This window comes from Juglans microcarpa x Juglans regia, chromosome 1D (genome assembly GCF_004785595.1).
Source record: "Juglans microcarpa x Juglans regia isolate MS1-56 chromosome 1D, Jm3101_v1.0, whole genome shotgun sequence".
Lineage (NCBI taxonomy): Eukaryota > Viridiplantae > Streptophyta > Magnoliopsida > Fagales > Juglandaceae > Juglans > Juglans microcarpa x Juglans regia.
Genome location: NC_054594.1, coordinates 39,254,427 through 39,278,251, shown reverse-complemented (window position 1 = coordinate 39,278,251; position 23,825 = coordinate 39,254,427). Strand labels below are relative to the sequence as shown.

The following is a 23,825-nucleotide window of genomic DNA, read 5'->3' as shown; positions in this document are numbered from 1 at the left end:
GATTTGATTTTTAAGATATTCATATCCAATCACAAGAATATAATTTTTCTGTGTCTGTCTTACTTTAGGTGCAGTCTTTGCTCAAATCAAACGGGGTGTTTCCTAGAATTTAGGCCTCTTCCGTCTTTTTGAAACTCAATTCCAAAAACAGTTGGAAGTTGCAAAAAGGTCCAACATATATATGATAATTGGCAGCACAAGAACAGGTTTCTACTAATTATCTAAGCATGCATAGATATTGTTGTCCAAGCCATGGACGCACACGTTTCTTCTGTACTAAGCCCACAAACTTCCAGAACCTAAACCACAACTTGGTATAAATCGAAACTGATCGAAACATGCAGGCACAAACAGATAGACAGAATCCAGAAAGCTCTAAGAGAGAGAGAGAGACAGAGACAGAGACAGAGAAAGAGAGAGAGAGAGACTAAAAATGGCGAGTGGTGGTGGTGGTGATGGTGAGGAAGTGAGGAACAAGCAGGTGGTACTGAGGGACTACGTATCTGGTGTTCCAAAGGAATCGGACATGCGTGTGAGAACTGTAACTATGGAGCTGAAGGTTCCGGAGGGCTCCAATGGGATATTGGTGAAGAATCTTTACTTGTCCTGTGACCCCTACATGCTTATCAAGATGAAGAAAGTTGAGGGTCCTAATCTTTTTGGTTCCTTTACCCCTGGCTCCGTAAGCATTCCTTTCTCTTCTCTCTCGCTTTTTTCTTCTTTTTTTTTCTTAAATATGACAGGCCAGATTCGATCGAGAGTTTTGTGAAAATCTTCTTTCGATACTAGTTCGGTCAGTTTCTTACTAATTATCAGGGCGTTTCCAGTAGATAATATGCCAATCAGTCTTGTAATACCAAACTTGCAATTACGGATTTTATTTAGTTTCTTGTGTTGATCATAAAGTGCAGCCATTAACTGGGTTTGGGGTAGCCAAAGTATTGGATTCCATGCAACCAGAGTTCAGGAAAGGTGACTTGGTTTCGGGTACAACCAGATGGGAAGAGTACAGTCTCATCACGGAAACGCAAGGCCTCTTCAAAATCGAGCACACCGACGTGCCCCTTTCCTACTATACTGGGATTCTTGGTAAGTTGTGATACGCTCATTCAATCAATCGGGTGCTTAATGACAATGAATGCTGCAGATGTCATGTGTTTATGCTTTGCATACACGAATACTCGACATGAATTGTTGTAGATGTTTATGCAATTTGTCGACTCCTTTCTTATCATTCAGTTGTCATGATCTGATAAAAGTGTAATGACGAGCTAGCTTTCGTCCAATGACCCCCACTTTAGGCGGTACCAACACATAGGTTGATGACCCTTTTATTTTGAACATAATAAGATTGAATCAAAACTTTGATGAATGTTCATTCCACTTGATGCTGACTAATAAAGTGGAAGAACACATACTGTACGTATCAAATAATCCGAGAAAATTCAGCTATCATGTAAATGTTGTATGAATCGATTGCACAAAACAAATCTGATTACATCTCCATATTGATGTATGGCAATTCTTCAGTATGCGTCAATATATATAGCAGCTGCCAATAATTTCGATGAAATAATTAGCAAAATTAGTTGAGATTCCATTGTTGCTTTACCTTGCCAGCACAAACAGGACTCCCTAATATAATTAACAATTGTGTGTGCGTTTGGGTTTTATTGTAGGTATGCCTGGTTTGACTGCTTTTGCCGGTTTTCACGAAGTTTGTTCTCCCAAGAAAGGAGAATATGTCTTCATTTCTGCAGCATCCGGTGCAGTGGGTCAGCTGGTTGGGCAATTTGCAAAGTTGATGGATTGCTACGTTGTTGGAAGTGCTGGAAGTAAAGAAAAGGTGAGTTATATCTATTTGGCAGCTTGCCTAGCTCTTGGTTTAACCCCTATCCGTCCTTTATTAAATGGCTGCTTTCTTCAATTCTTTTCATAAAATAACTCAATTTTACATACTATGGCCGTGATTAAAGATACTAAACCTCATCTTTCCCTGTCTCATGATTTGGTTTCTTTGCAAAATTCAGAGCCAACAAGAGGACTCATAGAACAACAACATTTTTTTTTTTTGCCTGAATCTTACTTCTTCATACTCGATCTGATTTTTTTTTTTTTTTTTTTGTAAGATTCCAGAATTCTTAGCAGTTACAGATAAATTTTAATTTTCTCTTTCCATGGAATGGCCATATGGTTTATGGACCTCAATGCTTACCTAATTTTCTTCATGAAAACTTTGGATGGAAAACATGCGGCACATCAAAGTCCTTGGAATTGGTTTGGGAAGAATATAGTATTATTGGGGGAGTTGTTGTCTCTGCCTTGTCTTCCTTTCTCCTCCGATCCTCTAGACTCCTCTGTTTTAGAAGAAACTGGTCAGGCAAAGTTCAATCTTCTTATTCTCTTTGGATGCTTTGAAATCAATTGTGCAGGTTGATTTACTGAAGAATAAGTTAGGGTTTGCTGAGGCTTTCAATTATAAGGAAGAAAATGATTTGGATGCTGCTTTAAAAAGGTCAGTTCAGTTGTATACCCATTGCATATAACATTTTATTAATCATGTTTGGACGTCATATGGGGATAAGGTTATTCCATTAATCGTGCTTCATGAAAACGTACCTCTGATGGAGAGACCATGCATGACATGGTTTGAAAAAATTATCTCCCCTAGATTCATTCTCGGGTATAAATGCGACCAGAACATATTCGTTGAAATTCCTAATAACAAAAGAAGATTAAGATGATAACGGAAATTCTTGAGATTGTCTTATAATTATTATTTTCTCGGATTATGATTAGTACTAGTAATTGGGGTAAATCCTGATTGCAATAATGATTGCACCCTGAGAGCTATTTGCATCTAATGCTATTTGGATGATCACTTACTAGAGAGGCTTTACTATTTCTGAGTCATGATGATCATCAGGTACTTCCCAGAAGGCATTGACATCTACTTTGAGAATGTTGGGGGCAAAATGCTTGATGCCGTGCTGCTTAACATGAAAACCCACGGCAGGATTGCTGTGTGCGGAATGATCTCACAATACCGCCATCTTGATCAACCTGAAGGTGTTCATAACTTGATATATGTTATCTCTAAGAGGATCCGAATGCAAGGATTTCTTGTCTTGGATTACTTCAATATCTATCCTAAGTTTTTGGACCAAGTGCTGCTTTACATCAGAGAAGGGAAGATTGTTTACGTGGAAGACATAGTTGAAGGGCTTGAGAATGGCCCTGTGGCTCTGGTCGGACTTTTCAGTGGCCGTAATGTCGGAAAACAAGTTGTTGCTGTTGCTCGCGAGTGATCGATCGATATCAATCTAATCTTCTGTTTGTATATCTTTTTAATTACTACTATTGTGTTGGGGTTAATGTCGAATGCTTTGTGAAATAAGGAAGCCTAGCTAGTATGTGTCTATCTGAGGCCAGGGTCTGTTTTTTGGTTTGTTGTTTTGCACAACAGATGAAAGAAAAGACAGTTGGTCTTGTGGCCATGTATGCATCGTTGATTCGTTGTCCCTGTGCATGTAGCTTTTGTGTTTGCCCTCGTAAGAGCATTCCTATTCGATTGCCTACAATTTTTCTTAATTTAAGTAAAAAGTATATTTCTTAAACTTTTTCTCTAAATTTTACTCATCTTTCAAAAACCTTCTATATCTCATTTCCCATCCCTATCTTTATTCTATTAAATAATATTTCTCTATTCTTTCTTTATTATTTCTTTCTCACTTCCATTTACAATCTTAACTACTAACTCTTTTGTCTTATTATCTTCTTTTCAAATGTCACATTCTCCAAAATACTTATATGATTTTGACTACCGGATATAGTATTATTTTTCAAAAGGAATTCCGTGTAGTTGTGTTTCAGTTTCTTCTTCTTTTTGCAACTGGAGATTTCCATAGTAAGCAAACAGCCCATGAAGGAAAATAAGAGCAAAATCAAAACGATCCCACACAAGCACAACATAAAACACAATTTTAATTTAATAAATATAATTTGATTTTCACAGCAACCAAACAACAGTGAGAAAACATCAACAAAATTGGAAATATCAGCTTCCATCACAATACAAAACAAATTTCACAACCACATAAGTCCGAAATTCACATCTCATAGAAACTGAAAGAAAAAAATCAATACAGAGTAATTTTAAAAAAAAAATCTACAAAACATCATCACTTTCTCGGCAGCCAAACACTCAGCACAGCCAACCAAAATACAGACAAATCAATGGCAACAATGGTTAAAATGATAACCGGTTTCTTCAAACAAAGCCCAAAATGAGAATGACTAAACGAGAGTGACAAAAAAAAAAAAAAAAATTTGAATCAATCTACAAGCACTGAAACATTCTCGGCAGCCAAACAACAAAGAGATCACCGACGCAGAGCACCAAATTGTAGGCTCTTCATCGCATACTTACCTTGACCATGGCCTCGAGAGGAAGCAAAAAGGGGAAGAGAGAAACAGAGAAGGAGAGAGGTATGATTTGCAGAAAAAATTTTCGAAAATGAGGGAGAATGGGCGAAATTTGGTGTTGCGAAATCAAACTCACAAATTTTTGGGGAAACCGAAATCAAAACTTACAAAATCTGTCGATAGAGAAGGGCTGCAATCGTTGGTGTTTCGAGGGAAGGGTTGGAGCCGAGAGAGAAGAAGATGCGGGACAGAAGGCCTCTGAATGCGATGAGGATCTACAGTCGTTCCCCATATATGGGAAACGACTGTAGAATCCGTAAATGTAAACCGCAAAATGGGGAATCCATTGGGGATGGATTTTTCTCTAAAACCCTAAATTTATCCCCAAATTATAGGGATTGATCCCATATGGAGATGCTCTAAATGACAGAAAGATAAAAGACAATGGTTTGCCCTTTATTAGTTAATAACTGCTTAGAGCACTTTCAACGGAATAGGCAAATGCGAAAAAAATCCCCATTTACCTATTAAAGACAAAAAACCGACTGGAAAGGATTAGGCAAAGTGACACTGGATCGAGTTTTAGCTACAGTATTTTTAAAGCTAAAGACAGGATCTGAGTAATACTAAGGATCAGCTTACTGTAGCATTGCACTCCCTCCTCAAGCTCTCTCTCTCATCAAGTTTTCTCTCTCTTCGACCTCTCTCACTCCTCAAGCTCTCTCTCTCTCATCATTTCTCTCTCATCAAGCTTTCTCTCTCTTCGACCTCTCCTCTCTCCTCAAGCTCTCTCTCTCATCAACTCCCTCTTCCATCAGTTCTCTCTCATCAAACCCCTCTCATCAGTTCTCTTCAAGTGTTCTCTCTCATCAAGCTCTCACTCTCTGCCTCCTCAACGTCACTCACTTCTCTCTCTTCTCAAATGTTCTCTCTCACATCAAACTGTCGATTACAACGAGAGGAAAAAAATCAAACGGTAAAACCGGTTGACACGTGGGGTGTGTTTTGGCTGACACGTGAGATGTGTTTAGGTTGATGCCAAATAGAGACTGATGCGAATACTTTTTCTTGTTGTAAACTGTAGATAGAGCAAATCTTTAATTTATTATTTTTTGGTAATTCTCTCTCTCTCTCTCCTCTCAACATTTTCTCAAAAAACTGTCATTGGTATGCTAATTACTTCACCTCCTTTATTCAATTAATTCACCCTACTGTTAAAATCAATGCAAAAACACTAGCTATTTGATTCTGGAAACTTCCTTTGTCATATTTACATTAAGTTTTTGATCGGATTCATATGAATAACCAAGAGTAATTGCACTTATAGTTGTAGTTTTGTGCGTTTTGATTAGTCTTCGAGGTTGATCCTTTTGAAATGTAGCGTCCTCTATTGAAATTGAACTGGATGTTGTGGATTCCGCGAAGTAGCCGTTTCTGCCAATGCTTAGAATTTCGTCGTTTCAAGGCGACATTGATTGAAGGAAGAAGCATGACAAAGTGGTTTTGAGGATTTCTACATCTTGTGGTAAGGGTTAGAAGGATCTTAACTAAAGTAAATGGTGTCATCTCCATTCTAGCTAGTTTTGTTCCATTTATCCGTATAGCTGTGTCATTTAATAAAATACTTCAAAACCGCAGGTTAAAAATATATTTGCCATTTATTATATGAAATACATCCTCGAAAAGGATGCTAAAAGTCTTCTAGACAGTAGGGATATACTCCCCTGCTTGTTACTGCTTGTCTGGCATTTAACATCAGTATGCCATTAAAGGAATCATTCACCTTATTAACAGCCTAATCATTTAAGATCTATGAAGCATTAAGATTCCGTAAAGGAAAAAATAACCTGTGTTTCCAGAAGACCCAAGATACTCTTTTGAATCTATACTGGTTTGCTTTCCTAGCAATGGCTTCCACAAAATCTGTATGTTTTTCTGTACATGCTACTATTGTTGTTCATACTCCCTACTTTACTTCTTGTTGAAATCCCTTTCATAGTTTGCAGTATTCTGCAAATGAAATACCATTAGTTCTTCAAGAAATTAACAGCTCCAAATATTAACTTATCTGCCACATTTTGGAATGTTTTGAGTATTAACAGTGCAATGAACTGGTAGTAGACTTGGTAGTCTTTCAACAAATTATTCAGGTATATTGGTTCCTTGAAGCAGATCAGTGATTATAACTATTGCATGGGTTGTCCTTTAGAGCTTATGGATTACTAAACAGCAAACACTGATTTGCTATTGGTGACTTGGCGTCCATATGAGAAAATTACTCAGCAAACGCTAAGGAGTTGTTTGGATTGAGAAACACTCGTAATCTATCTCATCTTATCATTTCAAAATTTTCAAATTATTACACAAAATATAATAAACAATTTGATTTTTTTCAAATCTCAAAATAATAATAATATCAAAAAATAATATTCTAACAATATTTTATTCAACTTTTAAATTTTATCTAAAACCATCTTATCTCATCTCATTTCATCTCACTCTTCAATCAGTTCCTAAATGTATTGAAGGCAAAATCTCTCATCTTTGTTTTAGGGATGACTTACATTTGTTTTGCAGTAGGGAAATTGGACCTTTTTTGCTTGTGAACATAGGCAAGATATTAATGTAGTAATGATTTTTATTTTTTTTTATTTTTTCGGTGTGGAAGGGGGGTTACTTTGGCTTTTATTGCAGCAATCAATGTCAACATACATACGTAGATTGCCTCCTATTTCATTTCAAATTCAATGTATGAAGCGTACACACTACATGAAAAATGGCCATTTCCAGCATTTTTATTATCGCCGCAACTATAATCGCCGGTAAAAAGGAGTATTTGCAGCGATTTCCATGCCGTTGCTGACTTCCAGCCCAAATTCACAATCTGACGTTCACTTTTTTTTGCGGCAATTTTTGTTTATTGTAGCGATATGTTTTCGACGCAATAGGAAATTTTAACTGTAGCAGCATTTAGTTTTCGTCGAAAGTGAATAATCGACGCAATATACCTTTTTTGCGGCGTAGATTGTCGTCGCAATAATCTACGTTGTCAGCGTAAAACAGATGGCCCATTTAATTGCGGCCAATTATTTGTTATTTGCGGCGACATTGAAGCGTCGGAAATACTAATAAAATTAATGCTCCCCCGCGGGCGCCTTATTTCTCCCACCCTACCCAAAATTTTCCCCCCTTCGCGATTTGTCCCAGTTCCCGCCCCCTTTCTCTCACTCTCTCTGTTGTTCTCGACTGCGATTGGCGACTCCGGTGCTATTCTCGCCACCATCTCGCCGCCTTGCCGACGCCGGTGAGCTTGTATTTCAGATTATTGGTCTCCATCCATCTCTCTCGCTCTCTCGTCTTCGCAAAGTGGTTTCCAATTGCCCAGTGCCGCCGTCTTCTGCAGATCCCTAGTGAGTTTCTCTTTCTCTATTTTCGTTTTCCATTACTATGATTTGGGTGCATTAGGTCATGAGAAATGTTTTCCATTCACAGAGCCATTCTGGAATCGAGCCCCTGTGTCCCTAATTTCACCCTAATTTAGACTTTGTTTTCTTTGTAATTTCGTGTTACACATTGTTATATAGTGTCTTTAGTGAGTTTATAATTTTGTGGGAATGAGATTAAAATTTTTTTTTTGGTGTAGAAGTATTACCCAGTTAGATTAGATCTCCAGTTATCTATGTGTTTCTTCAAGTGGTTAGCATAGAGTATAAACCATTTTTTTTAGACTGCATGTAATCTCAAGTTAAAATGATCGAAAATGACACTAGTGCTGTCAAACTGTGAAGATTGAAAATATGCTAATATTTGTGGTACTGCTGATTGTCAGTGTTGTTGTTTGGAGGATTAACGCATATATATGACAGCCACATGGGGTTTGTGAATTTATGTTCTATATATACTTGCAGCTAGCTTAGTGCTTCATGTACTCATCAGAACTAATTAAAGAGTAGTAAAAGGGATGAATATATAGATGAAGAAAGATGGTTTCCACTTGGGAAACCTTCCGCTAATTAAGGCTCTCTAATTTTAAGACGGAATTAATTAATGGGTATGCATGATAATAAACATTTGTATATATCCATCTTGATAAACAATTTGGTATTCTTATATAATGTGACTGACATATATATATATATATGTCAAAGGGTTCCCGGCCAGTAGGAGATAATCCTCAAAATCTGCACGTGTGATTGTTATTTTATTGCTTGGATCAGAATTAATGGTGTATCCAATATTTTATTACATGTGTTTAATATTTATATAATTATCTTACATTAATTCATGCTTTGTATGCAACTGATGATTAACTAAGACACAGGGTGCAGTACTCTCAGCTCTTTACAGACAAACAACGTCTCTTAATGTATGTACTGCTGCTTAAATTAAATAACTACATTTGAGAGCAAGTACGTACATGATATATGTTAGATCTGCCAAGGCAATTTACAGCAGCCATGCCACCACCAAAGTGCATTTAAACTGCAAGGATATATGTTTTTAGAATTGATTGAGCGTGCAGTGTGTTCCTCAAGTAGTGAAAGAATGGTTAAATGCACTTTCTTAAAGTTATGCCTGGCTTTGGTTGATTTGGTGCAATTTCTTAAATGCACTTTCGTTAAATGCACTTTCTTAATTTGTATTTTATAGAGTTATTTATAAAAAAAATAGAATGATATAGAATTATAATATAAAGATTATGATAGACATGTACATGAAGACATAGCATGTTGACTGGAAAATTCAAAACAAATATTCTTTTTTTCTAATTTGTTTGAAAAGTTCCAGGTATGAGGGGAAGTGTATTTCCACATTTTGGGAATCCAATGCTTAATTTTTTGTTTTTTAATAAGAAAAACATGGGATTGTTTGCTACCCTCCCTAGCTAATCCTAAACCATTTCACCTAAATCAGTCATTTCTATCTTTAAAAAGTTCTAGATAAAGTCACTTTTTTTATGGAGTTAAGTGCAGTGGATTAGAATATGAACACTATAGTTGATTGCAAATGCAAAGATAATGGACAAACCACTAGATCAGATTGTCATTTTTGTTTAAATTGGTTTTGTGCATGATGGATATATGTTTGATCAAGAAAGATGGACGCTCTCATTATTCCTAAAAGGGAAATTATATGTCAATATGTAATTGTTCAAATTACACCTGATTGGTTGGGGATTGGTATTCCTTCTCATGAGCTTACAGTCATGTCTTTAATGTTAAATCAAATGTTTTTCACTAGATAAATGATGCTCCCACTGTAACAAGAGGCAGCTACTGTTAAGGCACGTCTTTGTATTGACATTATGCAATCTAAGAATAATCCCAATTGACCATTTGCGGTGATTAATTGAGTATTTGCGACATAAATAGTCGCTGGTATTATTAAATTGCGGCGATTATCTACGAACTTGATACCACCAATTGCGGCGTTTTATTATAACCTTTGTGGCGACAGATTATCGCTGCAAATACTAATAATTCTGGCGAGTTTTTAAAGTCGACGAAATAGTTCTAAATTGGCTTGAGGATATCGTCGAACCTGCGGCGATTTAGAAATCGCCTAAAGAAATCAATCCTAGCGAGAAGTATGTGTATTTCCGGCGATTTTGACCGCCGGAAATGACCCTTTTTCTTGTAGTGACATACTAGCAGGGAAGTATCCGGTCTACATTTTGATTGAAGTAAATTTGGATAGAAGAAAGTATGATTTGTAATATAGTTAGATGAGAATTATAGAAATTTGATTTGTAATTAAGATATTTATATTAAATTTTAGATGATTTTAAGTAGACGTTTGTGGTTATTAACATTAAATGAACATTGAAAATATTATTTTTTAACCAATAATTTAATTAGAATATGATTACTAATTACTATTTAATCAATAGAATGGTAAAATCTGATAAAAATAAATATATTAAAAAATATATTAAATTAATATTATTTTATTATTATATAAATAATAAATAGATAATGTAATATGAGGATTGAATGTGAATGGAATAGATAAAAATATATTCATGTTCTATTAGCTAAAACTTGGGTTTGGCTTTGACTATTCCAACGAGAGTACTCTATAAATAATATGATTTTTTCTAAATGTATAAAAGTGATTTCAACATTACTCAAGTCGTTTAGCATCTCTAATGCAAATTACTCATTTCTTTTTTCTTTTTTCTTTCTTTTTTTTTTTTTTTAAAAAAAAGAGCCAGTAGCCACACACATAGCAACTCCGTCTAAATTTATTCATTAGCTCTCACTTATGACAGATGAATACCGTGATAACATCATTACATTTGGAGGCTTATATGATAAATGCTATAAACTAACCCAAAACCAAGTGACAAAATAAACCAAAAAACCAAAACAAAATCTAACAAGCCTACGCCAAACAACCAACAAAACTCGAAAAAAACTAAACAAGCATGAAGAAAGCAACAACAAAAGCAAGAATAAATGCAAATTACTCATTTCATTTAACATTTTGTACTCAATGAATAATATTACTCATCATCCTAACTTCTATCATTCTTCTATCATTTTATGATGTGGTATTAAATGATTGGAAATTATTTATTATATTTTACTTGTAAATATATCATCTAATGTCACATCATGAGATGATGGGAGGATTATAGGAGTTGGCATGATGAATAAATTTTTTCTATAAAAAAATTGTAAAACCATGGGATTGTGAATTTGTGATTGTTATCAAGATTTATAAAAATAATTTAGAAATTGACGTAATTTAATGTAACATATCATATTATAAATTTAAAATCAAGTATTATTAATTTGTAAGTTAATATTTATAGGATCTCCAACATGCTACAAATTTGACTAATTTTATCACAGTTTTAAATTTCGTACCGTACCGGTTGGTACGGTCGAAATTTTTCGTTTCGGCCGTCCGGCCGGTACAGGTACTATACCTGTTCCGTACCGGCCAAAATACTGGCCGGTACCGGTCATACCGGCCTAAATTTCGGCCTGTACCGGCCTATATTTCGGCCGGTACCGGCCGATATTTCGGCCTGTGTTTTTTTTTTTTTTTTTCGTTTTTTCAAACTACAAACTTATTTTTTAACCCTCAATTCAGACTAGACTATTTATAATTTATATATATATGTATTTGTATATAATTTATTTATATATAGACTATTATTTTAGAATATAATTTTTATATATATTTATATATATAATTTATTTATAGATCGACTATCCCGAAACGTTATCCCGAAACACTATTCCGAAACGGTATCGGTACCGAAATATTTCGTTCCAATACCTTGACCGGTACGGTATTCAAAACATTGAATTTTACACCTCTTTATCTATTTTTTATGGAGATATTTTTTTCTAATCTAATAAATTAATTAGTACACGGATTTGTACAATTCGGAGCAGGCCGGCTCTTTGTATAAATAATGTACTAATTTTATAACTAGTCATGATAATATTTGAAAGTTGTGTATTAAAACATTAAGAAATTATATTAATTTTATTTATAATTTTTTTTAAAAAAAAAACATTTTAAAAATAAAGTGACAGTAATGATGACGTATATAATGTCATTCGCAAAGTTACATATTGCGACGTAAGCAGTTACGAAATGCTCGAATCCCGTTCGATACAAAATATTTCCACACCGCATCACTGCGCACAGAACTTTTGGCGAGAAAACCGAAACATAGTAATACACACACACAGACACACGCACATAAAACACGCACAGAGAAAGTGCGAGTGGTCTCAGTAGCAATGGCGAATGGTGGCGTAGGTGAGGAAGTAAGGAACAAGCAGGTGATATTCAGGGACTATGTAACTGGTTTTCCAAAGGAATCGGACATGTATGTTACCACCGGTACCATAAATTTGAGGGTCCCCGAAGGTTCCAATTCCGTTCTTGTAAAGAACCTCTACTTGTCCTGCGATCCTGTCATGCGTGTTCGGATGGCACGAGTCACTTTCAGCGGTTTCAGTTCGTACACCCCCGGCTCTGTGAGTATATTAGGTTTCTGCGAAAATTACATGGGAAATGGTTACTGATTGATGAATTATTTCAAGTAGGGTTCTTTATAATTTTGAAGAGCCATAATACTGATAGCATAGCTGGATGACATTGATCTTTTGTGCTATTTCTTTTCGCCTTCTCTTTCTCGGTATTGAAATTAGGAATTTAGATCATAAGATATGGGTTATTTATTTATTTATTTTGGGGTTGTCTAGGAGTTTTTGGAACATCCGTTGCTTTAATTATTTAAAAACTAAAAAAAAAACTTTTAAGATATAATTAACGCTTGGAAATGAAAAGAAAAATATCGGTATTTCTTTTTGGTTTCTGGAGAGGAGCGAATGGCGCCCGCCGGGGGGCGGGGGGTGGTGGGGGAGTGGGGGGGTTGAAATGCCACGAACAATACGTGTGTGAGCCCATGCGTGCTTGCTCGTTGAATTTGATATCGTGTACATTTCTGAGGTTGCAATTGTGATTTTCTCCCGAGAAACTTGCAGCCATTAACTGGGTTGGGAGTGGCTAAGGTTTTGGATTCTGGGCACCCAGACTTCAAGGCAGGTGACTTAGTTTGGGGGGTTACTGGATGGGAAGAGTACAGCCTACTCTCTGGAATTGAAAGTCTGCGTAAGATCCAGCATACTGATGTACCCCTTTCCTACTATACTGGACTTCTTGGTAAGTTGTTTGCTTTTCTTTTCTTTTTTTTATAAGTAAAAGAAATTTTCTATTATATGAAGTTTGGATTGATTTTGAGATGTACAAGATGATTATGCTACATACCCTTTTGAGTTGCATTTTGATAGCTTTTTGAATTCAAGACTTTCTGTGCTTCTGTGGGCGCTGTGGTAAATTCTGTGGTAAATATGTTTGAATATCTTAACCCCTTTTTTTTTTTTGCAAAATAGGTATGCCTGGTATGACTGCTTATGCTGGTTTCTATGAAGTTTGTACTCCCAAGTCTGGAGAATATGTCTTCATTTCAGCAGCATCTGGCGCAGTTGGTCAGCTTGTTGGGCAATTTGCAAAATTGCTGGGCTGTTATGTTGTTGGAAGTGCTGGAAGTAAAGAAAAGGTACCTTACTATTTTTACGAGTAATTTTCTGTTCTCTAGTCCTTTATTTGGTGGCTGCCATCTAGATTTATTCCAAATCGTTGATGTAGATATGTGACAATGGTATTACTTAGGCAGGATGATAATTTCATTAAAATTGCTTCCTTTTATGGCAAAGTTATAATGAAGGATTGTGAAGTATCTTGAACAAGTATAAGGAAACTCATATGTTCGCTTATGGATAGATTTTTAATGGTGAAAGTGCTCTTGATTTTACCTTCTTTAACTACCTGAACTATCAAAAGAAATTTTTTTTGTACTATCATTTGCCTCTGTTTTTTAGAATTTTAAAATATTTGCCAAGTAAATTCTAATCAAACATGGAATTTTAGCACTCCCTAGTTTTCGTAGTTGTCGCCTGCTGCATGGCTTTGCTTGTGTGGACACAAGATTGCTGCCACGTGTCCCTCAATTCTCTTTGTAAAAGCAGGAAGATGAAACATAAGGGCATGTCAGCAGATATTTATCTTTATTCCCATAACATGAAAAGATCTCTTTTTTCTTTTACTTTTCAAGTTGTTCATGAATAAAAACCAGTTAATTAAAAAAAATCTCATTTTTCTTCTGTTATAAATTAGGTTGACCTATTGAAGAATAAGTTGGGTTTTGATGATGCATTCAATTATAAGGAAGAGCATGACTTGGATGCAGCTTTGAAAAGGTTAGTATGGCATTTACATAACTGGAACTTAAAATTTTTCTCTAGAGTTTTAAGCATTTCCTAGTGTGTTGTTAGATTTAGTTGTTTGGTTTGAGTTGTATAACAAACTGGATGGGGTCATTACTTGACACCGCACCTATTATAATAAATGGCATTTGCTTGAAGAAAATCTTTGGCCTTCTAGTACCGTTAAGGTGGGTTTATTTCAGGATTATGTACTAAGGCTCAGGTATAGATAAATTAATAAGTGGAAACAAAAAAGATGATAGAGTTTCAAGTTCTCCATTTGATCAGTTCCGTCAATTGATTTGATGATGTTAGTTGCAGTAGTCGGTCCTTAATCTTTAATAGCCCTATTCATAACAATGGAATCAAAAAATTTCAATTTGTTGCCATATAAATGACTTATTTTTGGACATGATTGATTCAGAAAACTTTGCTCATTTCACATGGATCTCATCTTTGTTGCGTGTAAATTCGTATTCGGTATGTGGATGTGATTATTGTAACGAACATTTAGACAATTGTTTAACAAAAGAGGACAGAATCAACGATCTCGAGATTAGATGATGACTACTCCCCTTTAAATTATGGGTGGAGTGTGAGGCCAGAGATTTAATTTTATATGGCTGCAATGAGTTGTTTTACTTTCATGTTCCAATAATAAGAAATTTTACTATTCTTAATTAGTGCCCCAGCCACCAGAGCCTGTAGAATTTATAATCTTATCTGTGCGAGATACTAGTATTTTGATCTGCAAAACACATATTAATGGGTACTGTTCATCATCAGATATTTCCCAGAAGGCATTGACATATACTTTGAGAATGTTGGGGGTAAAACACTTGATGCAGTACTCTTAAACATGAGAGTCCATGGCCGCATTGCTGTATGTGGAATGATCTCACAGTACAATCTTGATGAGACCGAAGGCGTGAAAAATTTGACGTGTCTCATATACAAGCGAATCCATATGCGAGGATTTACAGTTCGTGATTACTATCACCTCTATCCAAAGTTCTTAGAGACTGTGATGCCTTACATCAGAGAGGGGAAGGTGGTGTATCTGGAAGACAAAGCTGAAGGCCTTGAGAGTGCTCCAGCAGCCCTGGTTGGACTATTCAGTGGCCGCAATGTTGGAAAACAAGTTGTTGTAGTTGCTCGCGAATAATCTGGCCATTATTTCTGTAGTACTACTGCGTGCAGTGTGTTCCCTTTTTTTTTTTTTTTTTCCTATCAAGCTTGCATATTTATAAATGAAAAGTTTCAAATTACAATACTATCATCAGGAGAGTCCTTTCTACTATTAATAAAAACAATACTAAAAGGTAAGATAGCTACGGGTATGCAACCGATCATTCTATTGGTTGCGGCCTACTATGTCACAGAATATGCAAATCGATTTTGAGATCGATCTATTTTTTTTAAAAGACCATCATTTATGAGAAGACATGATAAGAGTTATGCCTTCAGAGATGGGAGATATTTGCCAGATTGAAGATGATCCTTGAATAGCTTAGATTACAAGAAGGGAATCTTCCTCAATTGTGACATCTGGAAATTGTAAGTGTTTAGCCATATTGACTGCAAGTCTAGCCGCATTGGTTAAAGAATACGTATTTAAGGGTAGGGGCCAAAATTGACAACGCCATAGTCATGTTCTGCATTCAATTCCTGCAATTCAAACTTGTAACTACAGCCCTTCACCTATTAATAAAGAACTCAAAGCAAGTTCCATCCAAGAGAAAAGTTCAGAATTGAAACCTCAAAACACATATCCCTGTCTTAGTTAAGTTGTCAATTTCACAATTTGGAGCACCTCAAGTAGTACTCTTTTTACCACTCTCACAACAAAAATATTGCAGCCACATGGAAAGTAAAAAAAAAAGCTCCAAGAACAAATTAGATCGAGTACGCAAGAGTACTTAAGGGGTGAATTAACCAAGCTTGCCATCAACGATTATCGGCATTGTTCTTGGGACTAATGAAATCTAATGATTCGGTCATATTTCTGACTTGTCGATCGAGAAAACATTTGTGAAGACGATTTTATCGGTTGAGATCGAAGCATCGAGCTAGTGTCACTCAAAATGAGATTTTGAGCTCGGATGGCGCTGCAAGTTCTGGTGCTTAATTGGGGAGTTGGAAAATGAAGGATTCCTGGAGGAATGTTGTTTTTTCCTTCTAAAGGTGGGTGGGGGAATCGCCCCAGAGAGAGAGAGAGCTAGCAAAATGAGGACTGTTAGGTATAAGCGGTTTGACGCACTAAATCGTGTATCAATACTCACATACTTTTTTTCATTGACAAAAGAAATAAAAAAAAAAAAAATTGAGAGACAAATGTCTTACATTTAATATCAATGCACAGTTTGGTGTGTGAAATCGTTTGTAAAAAGACTTTTTCAAAATGAAAAATGATAAACACAATACTTTTCACAATATATTTTACAATCATATTTTAAAATGAGAGGTATTATTGTAAAATACCATATAAAAGTAATACCACTTTACAAAAATACATTTATTTTATATTATGTATTTTGAAAAGTATTGTGTGTATCATTGCTCGAGATAATTGCACCAATCGCAGTTTTCTATATATCTAGGTTTCACTGGTAGTCACTAGTCCCTCTTCATCATGACCTGTTTATTGCTGATCATCACTGTTACATCTGCGTTTTCCCTGTCCACTACCAAAACATGCACGCACGTATATAGGGTCCGAGAGAGGAAATTTTATGAAACAATAGTAAGATAATTTTAGTTTTATTTATTTTTATAGATGAGATGAATTAAGATTAAAGTTAAAAATTGAATAAAATATTGTTAGAATATATTTTTGTAATATTATTTTTATTTTGATATTTGAAAAAGTTGAACTATTTATTTTATTTTTTGTAGAAATTTAAAAAAATTGTAATAATTAAATGAGATGAGATGAGTTGAGAGAAATTGTGAAAATAACCGAGGCTTTAATGTTTTATGGAGTTTTGGAAAAGGAAAGAGAAAAAGTTAAATAAAAAATATTATAAAAGTTATAATATTGTTATAATATAATTTTTTAATTTTATATATATTTTAGGATTTGAAAAAATTGAATTATTTTTTGTTTGAAAAAATTGTAATGATTAGTTTAAAAATATTTGTATTTAATTAATGTTTAAAAATGAGATGAGATGAGATTAGACAGAAGGTGAACGAAATGATTTACAGACATCCCCTAAATTCAAAACTGAGAAAATTGTTCTGAATAGGGTCAGAGCAGCCATACCAGAACCTTGGCGTGCGACTACTACAGGAAAGCATTTTAATTTTTAACAGCTGTGGCAAAAGTTAGAGCTTCCAGACTTCTCCAGCAGGATCGTCACTGCTGACTGATCCTCCTAGCTAGCCAACTTTCATCACTGACGTTATACTGTGATGCAAAGTTCATGTTGCTACGTAAGCACTTATTTCATGATCACATTGGTTTACCCTTTTTCTTTATTTGATCGTTCAAAGGACGTACGGTGCAGTCGCTCCTCCAACAAGAAAACGTATAAATATATAATCTTCTTTTGCCATTTGCATCGGAAAAGCCTAGCCCACGAACACGCATAAAGACAGAGAGAGACTCTGGGAGAGTGTAGCGAAACAATGCCGAAGGTTGGAGACGAAGCGAGCAACAAACAGCTAATATTCAGGGACTATGTCACCGGCCTTCCCAAGGAATCGGACATGTACGTGACGACTAGTACCATAAAGTTGAAGGTTCCCTAAGGTTTCCATGGTGTCCTTGTCAAGAACCTCTACTTGTCCTGCGACCCCTTAATGCGACTTCGAATGCCACAAGTCACTCTTAATGGATACAGTAGTTCTTATACTCCTGGCGATGTGCGTATCTAACCATTATTTTAAGAATTCAAATTTTCATATAAAATAGTTATAAGATATAATTGATATTTGCAAAGGCCTAACATGACTAAAATAATGGACAAATGTTTTGTAAGAAAGGAAAAGATAACGGAGAAAACATTTTTTTATGCATGTGTGCTTGCTCGTTGAATTTTATATATAGTTGACATTTTTGAGCTTGCAATTGTGATCTCCCGGTGGACACTTGCAGCCATTAACTGGGTTTGGGGTGGCTAAAGTTTTGGATTCTGGGCACCCAGACTACAAGGCAGGTGACTTAGTTTGGGGGATCACTGGATGGGAAGAGTACAGCCTAATCACCCCAACCGAAGGCCTGACAAGTCTCGAGCAAGGCCTGAAAAAGATTCAGCACACTGATGTACCCCTTTCCTACCATACTGGACTTCTTGGTAAGTTGGTTACTCATTTTATGAAGTTTGAACTGTTTTGAGATTTAGAAGCAGATGATTATGCTACAAAGCCTTCTGAGCTGCGCGCAGGTATCAAGAGTAGTTTCTTGAAAATATATATACTTTGCGTGCTTGTTTGAGCACCATGTTGAATTCACCCTCATGTACATGTGTGTAAATCTTTAAAAAGTTCATTTTCACAAACAGGGATGCCTGGTATGACTGCTTATGCTGGTTTCTATGAGCTCTGTTCTCCTAAGAAAGGAGAATATGTCTTCGTTTCAGCAGCATCTGGTGCAGTTGGTCAGCTTGTTGGACAATTTGCAAAATTGTTGGGCTGTTATGTTGTTGGAAGTGCTGGGAGTAAAGAAAAGGTAATATATGTATTTAAGTATATACTTGTCTGTGTGTCCCACAATCGTTTAGGTAGGAATCTGTGGCAACGGTCAAGCTTAGCAAGTGCGATTGGTATTTTCATTATTTTTGGGGCAAAGTTACAAGGAGAACTTCAAAGTCTTATTTGTTTTCAAATGAACGTAGAGATTGTTAGAATATCCATTAAATGATTAATTTGATCTTTTCCTATCAGCTTAACAAGTGGTAATTTAAGAGAGATTTCTTTGTATTTGTTTACAAGGAAGGAAAGCTTTGAGATGTTCTTGTAGAGTACCCTTTTTAACTACCTAAATCAAAGTTCATGGTATTATCATTTGCCTCTGTTTTCTAGATACTCACACTAAATTTCTGGTAAATTCTAGCATAGAACCAATCCCTAATTCCCATACTTGTCACCTGCTGGTTTTGCTTTTGTGGAATTTGGCTGCCAGTGCCCCTGACTCTCTGTAAAAGCAGAAAAGATGAAACATATATAGGGGCGGGCCAAGATAATTGAGACGTGGGCCTCCCCCTCTTCCTAGTTCCTCCTGCCCTGCAAACCCCCCCCCCCCCCCCCCCCCCCCCAAAAAAAAAAAAAGAAAAAAACTCTTTCGTTTTTTTCATTTTTTACTGTAGCGAGAGCCTAGTGGGATGTAGTTACCATTACCTGAAAACTCTTTTTGCTTGTAGTAAGAAAAAAACTCGTTTTCTTCTGTTGTAAATTAGGTTGATCTGTTGAAGAACAAGTTGGGTAATGATGATGCTTTCAATTATAAGGAAGAGCATGACTTGGATGCAGCTTTGAAAAGGTCAGTGTGGTATTTACATAACATGTCATGAATGACAGCAAACACAACATTTCTTTGTAATGCAGATGACTTATTTTTAGGCATAATGGATACAGATAACCATGCTCGCATGATATTTTATGTTATTTTAATGAAATATATCAATATCACACACTGTTGGTTTATGTTAATTTATAACCAGGTACTTCCCAGAAGGCATCGACATTTACTTCGACAATGTTGGAGGCAAAACACTCGATGCAGTGCTCTTAAACATGAGAGTCCATGGTCGAATTGCTGTATGTGGAATGATATCGCAGTACAATGTTCATCAGCAGCCTGAAGGTGTGCAAAATTTGACGTGTCTCCTATTCAAGCGAATCCACATGGTAGGATTCTCAGTTTTGGATCATCATCAACTCTATCCCAAGTTCATAGAAACTGTGCTGCCTTACATCAAAGAAGGGAAGATAGTGTATGTGGAAGACATGGCTGAAGGCCTTGAGAGTGGTCCAGCTGCTCTTGTTGGCCTTTTTAGTGGTCGCAATGTTGGAAAGAAAGTAGTTGTCGTTGCTCGCGAATGATTTTTAGCCCCGTCTGTTGTTACCTGGTTGGGTTGTTTCTTGGATGATCTATCATATTCACTCTATTACTTATATTGTGTGCGTCGCAGTGCATGTCTTGTGGCAAATTCAATAAGAGAAAAACTTAAAACAGATCGGGTGTTCATTTCTCTTTTACACCAAACAATAAAATTGCAACACATGATAGACTTATTGAAGTTACAGTAGGTGCACATCCATTATCCTCTCTCCTTTTTTCCTTTTTCCTTCTCCCTTCTCTCTTTCTTCTTCCCGCCCCCAAAGCCCTCCCTTGAACCCAGTTTCTCATCAGCATCTCTTGACAGTTGATAAATTAGAGTGACAATTGTCGAATCTAAGGGCTGGTGGAAATAAGAAAACAAAAAGCAAACTTAAGATCTTTCTTAACTGCCAAACAGAAATAGATCCCACATTTTCTCACCATCCAAACAACAATACATTTTCTTATCATCCAACCAAAAATATAATCTAAAGATGATTATTCCTAAGGCTGTACAAGAAACCGAGGAACCGATCGGGACCAACTCAGACCGGCCGGCCAAAGTTGGCATAGAACCGGTCGGCGGGCGGGAAATTTTTTTATCAAAACCGACATCGACCGGTTCGGTATCGGTTCGAACCAGAAGAAAACTGCTGAACCGGCCGACGTCTTAAACCCATTTTTTTATATATATAATTCATTCTAAAACGACGCCGTTTCACTTAAATAGGTGAAAAGGCGTCGTTTTTCTTATGCAATTTAGAACAAGAGAGAGAGAGAACGGCGTCGTTTGGCACCGTTTGTGCCTAGGGTTTAAACAACCCACCTCTCAGTCTCTTCTCATTTCGACCGACCCCTCACTCCCTCAGCACTCCTCCCATCCCCTCCAGCGTCCGCAACAGCACAACCCTCCTCTTAGTCTCCACTCTCCAGCGATAGTGGCATCAGCGACAGCGACCCAACTTCCACTTCAGTCTCCACTCTCCAGCGGTAGAGGCAGTGGCATCGGCATCGCAGCGGTAGCGGCCCAGCCTCCACGACGTCCACGTCCCTTCGGCAAACGGCGCATCCCACGCCATAGAGTTTTGCAATCCGATTTTTTTTTTGTCTATTTTCAATCTGAAATTTTTTTTGTTTATTTTCTTGATCCTATTTTTTTGGTCTATGCCGATCTAGTTCTATAATTCTAGTAATCTAGCTCCTTGGATGTTGCTGGATTCTTAGATGATTATACTTTTCTAATTTTAAAATTGTTGTATATTTTGAATTTGATGGTGGGATTGAATGGCTATTTTGGGCAATTGAATTATTGAACTACAAGACACGCCATCAAGATTTGATTTTCGACAAACCGACAAACAGATCACGAACTGGCAAGCAATCAAGAAGGTCGATTTTATCTCTTACACGGCCGGTTTTCGACCAATTTTCTTACCAAAATAGCAGTTTTCGGTCGAGTTCGGTTTTGTTCGGGGTCGGTTTTTCACCCCTAATTATTCCTCCATAGGCACATAAAAAGTATAGCTACTCCTTTTAGAGGGTGAGAGAGAGAATTCAAAAAGAAATAGAAAAAGTGGTCTTAAAGAGCATAAATATCTGCCTGTAGTTGATGGTGGCGTCTTTCTCACTTTTTCCTCTCAACTTTCTTGGCAATATCTTATACATCAAGACTATCCTTAATCGTATTCTATTTTTTAGTGAGAGAGAGTATTTTAGTGAAAGAGAGAGCAGGGAGAGAAAGGAAAATCAACTAGTGATGGGGGAGGAGGGGAGAGAGAGAGAGAGAGAGAGAGGGCAGATTAAAGAATGAGTTCGAGGTGAGGGGAAAAGATCAAGTCCGCCATCGTTTCCTAGTCTTTCATTCTTTGGTGTTTTGCAAGTACGTTTGCAGTTTGAGGAAATAATATTTAGTCTTAAGATGTTAAAATATTACCCACTTATTTTAAAAAAAAGTGAATAAATTTTAGATTTATATAAAAAAAATTATTTTTTTAATAATAGATTCTAAATTTTTGTTAAAATAAACACGCGAAACTTACAAGACTGTAACTAATATTAATCTTTGCAATTAAACACGTAATCAGTATAAAACTTTCATACAGGTAGCCTAGACTGGTTCATAATCAGTTTTTTTTTTTTTTTTTTGTGCGTGGCCTATTCCATGATTGACGAGAATTTCAAACCCATGGTGCGACTGCGGAAGTCGGGGCCGAAAGGTCGATGAATTTTTGTTGTACAATGACCACTGCGATACGAACTTTGATTTAATACGCACGCAAGCACTAAACAAGGAAAATGATAAAGTTACTGTTAAATAACAATTTGTATACAACAATGTAATAAAATAATATTATTTTAAATTTAATTTTAACTTTTACTTTTGATTTGATGTGTTTAAATCAAGGCCAGCTCCCCCACTCTATGTAAGGCCCCAAAATAAAAAATAAGGTGTTTTTTTAAAAAAAAATAAAAAATAAAAACTATTTCATTAAATAAAATTTTAAATAATTTTTATAGTTTTCAATGTGTGCAAGGCTCCATAATACTAAATTTAATATTTAATACAATGAATTTTTTTAATAAGTAATACAATGAATTATTTATATTTTAAATAATTTTTTTAAGATCTTGCTAAATTGAAGTACAAAATATGTATTGAGACCTCATTTTAAGTTATTGTTGTAAATATATATTCACAAAAATTATATTTAATAATTTTAAATAAAATCTCATTTTATTAAATATTTTGAAAATATTTTATATAATGATTATATTTTTTACGAAAGTTGTCACATGGATCAAATTCTAACATTGTTTGGAATTGATCAATATCTCACACTACTCAGCACCTTCGGGTGTGTTGGTGCCTTATGGCACATTTGATAGCGGAAATCTCTCATGGCAGATATAATGAGTATTTCAATGAAGTGGTGAAATCATTTGAAGAAAGCAACAGTTTGCAGCAGCTTAATATGACACACATGGGTGGAGGAATGATTGTTAAATATAAATCTAAGTGTGAACAGTAGCCCCTCAAAAGTCTTGGATAGTTACTCCAAACATCAAGGTTATCTCCAAAATACCAAGTTTGTCTCCTACAGTCCCTTTAATTGGTTGTTTGTCTTCTGAGCTTTCTCTTACAAAATGAGATCATTTGTAAACGAAATAGTATAGGAAATACATAAGAAGAGGCCATTTGTAAAGATAGAGATAATCTTGTAGAAGTTTGTATATTTTGTACAAACACTTTGAAATCTACTATTTCTGCTCCAATAGACGTAGGCAAATTGTCGAATCACTTACATATTGTCTCTATCTTGTGTTTGGGTGTATTTTTGGGTGGTTTTGGTACAAAAATGCTTGGCCTGTTCCATGATTGATGAGAGTTTCAAATCCATGGTGCAACTGGTCATTGTTGTACAATGACCACCACGATACGAACTTTGATTTAATACACATGCAAGCACTAACACAAGGAAAATGATAAAGTTACTATTAAATAACAATTTGCATACAACAATATAATAAAATAAGGTGTTTTTTAAAAGCCATTTCATTAAATA

At 35.8% G+C, this 23,825-nt stretch overlaps 3 protein-coding genes across 3 annotated transcripts; all 3 read left to right on the top strand.

Moving 5' to 3' along the window:
- The first annotated feature begins 244 nt into the window (after nt 1-244).
- On the top strand, nt 245-3,501 carry LOC121241062 (2-alkenal reductase (NADP(+)-dependent)-like). The gene is made up of 6 exons (XM_041138665.1): nt 245-377; nt 414-682; nt 912-1,089; nt 1,680-1,846; nt 2,433-2,515; nt 2,927-3,501. The coding sequence occupies exons 2-6, from the start codon at nt 434-436 to the stop codon at nt 3,306-3,308; spliced, it is 1,059 nt and encodes a 352-aa protein (XP_040994599.1). The 5' UTR covers nt 245-377; nt 414-433; the 3' UTR covers nt 3,309-3,501.
- An 8,592-nt stretch (nt 3,502-12,093) lies between these two features.
- On the top strand, nt 12,094-15,425 carry LOC121267687 (2-alkenal reductase (NADP(+)-dependent)-like). Its single transcript, XM_041171686.1, has 5 exons — nt 12,094-12,428; nt 12,939-13,116; nt 13,347-13,513; nt 14,131-14,213; nt 15,006-15,425. Exons 1-5 carry the CDS (start codon nt 12,189-12,191, stop codon nt 15,382-15,384), a joined length of 1,047 nt encoding a protein of 348 aa, XP_041027620.1. The 5' UTR covers nt 12,094-12,188; the 3' UTR covers nt 15,385-15,425.
- A 2,308-nt stretch (nt 15,426-17,733) lies between these two features.
- Nucleotides 17,734-20,373, top strand: LOC121267705 (2-alkenal reductase (NADP(+)-dependent)-like). Its single transcript, XM_041171719.1, has 5 exons — nt 17,734-18,086; nt 18,319-18,517; nt 18,725-18,891; nt 19,619-19,701; nt 19,883-20,373. The coding sequence occupies exons 1-5, from the start codon at nt 18,024-18,026 to the stop codon at nt 20,262-20,264; spliced, it is 894 nt and encodes a 297-aa protein (XP_041027653.1). The 5' UTR covers nt 17,734-18,023; the 3' UTR covers nt 20,265-20,373.
- Nucleotides 20,374-23,825: the final 3,452 nt, after the last annotated feature.

Excerpts from the sequence above, each read along its gene's own strand:
- LOC121241062 (XM_041138665.1), top strand. The coding sequence starts at position 434 with ATGGCGAGTGGTGGTGGTGGTGATGGTGAGGAAGTGAGGAACAAGCAG. Across the intron at positions 1,090-1,679 it reads CTACTATACTGGGATTCTTG|GTATGCCTGGTTTGACTGCT; the intron begins GTAAGTTGTGAT and ends GTTTTATTGTAG. Across the intron at positions 2,516-2,926 it reads TTGGATGCTGCTTTAAAAAG|GTACTTCCCAGAAGGCATTG; the intron begins GTCAGTTCAGTT and ends GATGATCATCAG.
- LOC121267687 (XM_041171686.1), top strand. The coding sequence starts at position 12,189 with ATGGCGAATGGTGGCGTAGGTGAGGAAGTAAGGAACAAGCAGGTGATA. Across the intron at positions 12,429-12,938 it reads GTTCGTACACCCCCGGCTCT|CCATTAACTGGGTTGGGAGT; the intron begins GTGAGTATATTA and ends AGAAACTTGCAG. Across the intron at positions 14,214-15,005 it reads TTGGATGCAGCTTTGAAAAG|ATATTTCCCAGAAGGCATTG; the intron begins GTTAGTATGGCA and ends GTTCATCATCAG.
- LOC121267705 (XM_041171719.1), top strand. The coding sequence starts at position 18,024 with ATGCGACTTCGAATGCCACAAGTCACTCTTAATGGATACAGTAGTTCT. Across the intron at positions 18,518-18,724 it reads CTACCATACTGGACTTCTTG|GGATGCCTGGTATGACTGCT; the intron begins GTAAGTTGGTTA and ends TTTCACAAACAG. Across the intron at positions 18,892-19,618 it reads GTGCTGGGAGTAAAGAAAAG|GTTGATCTGTTGAAGAACAA; the intron begins GTAATATATGTA and ends GTTGTAAATTAG.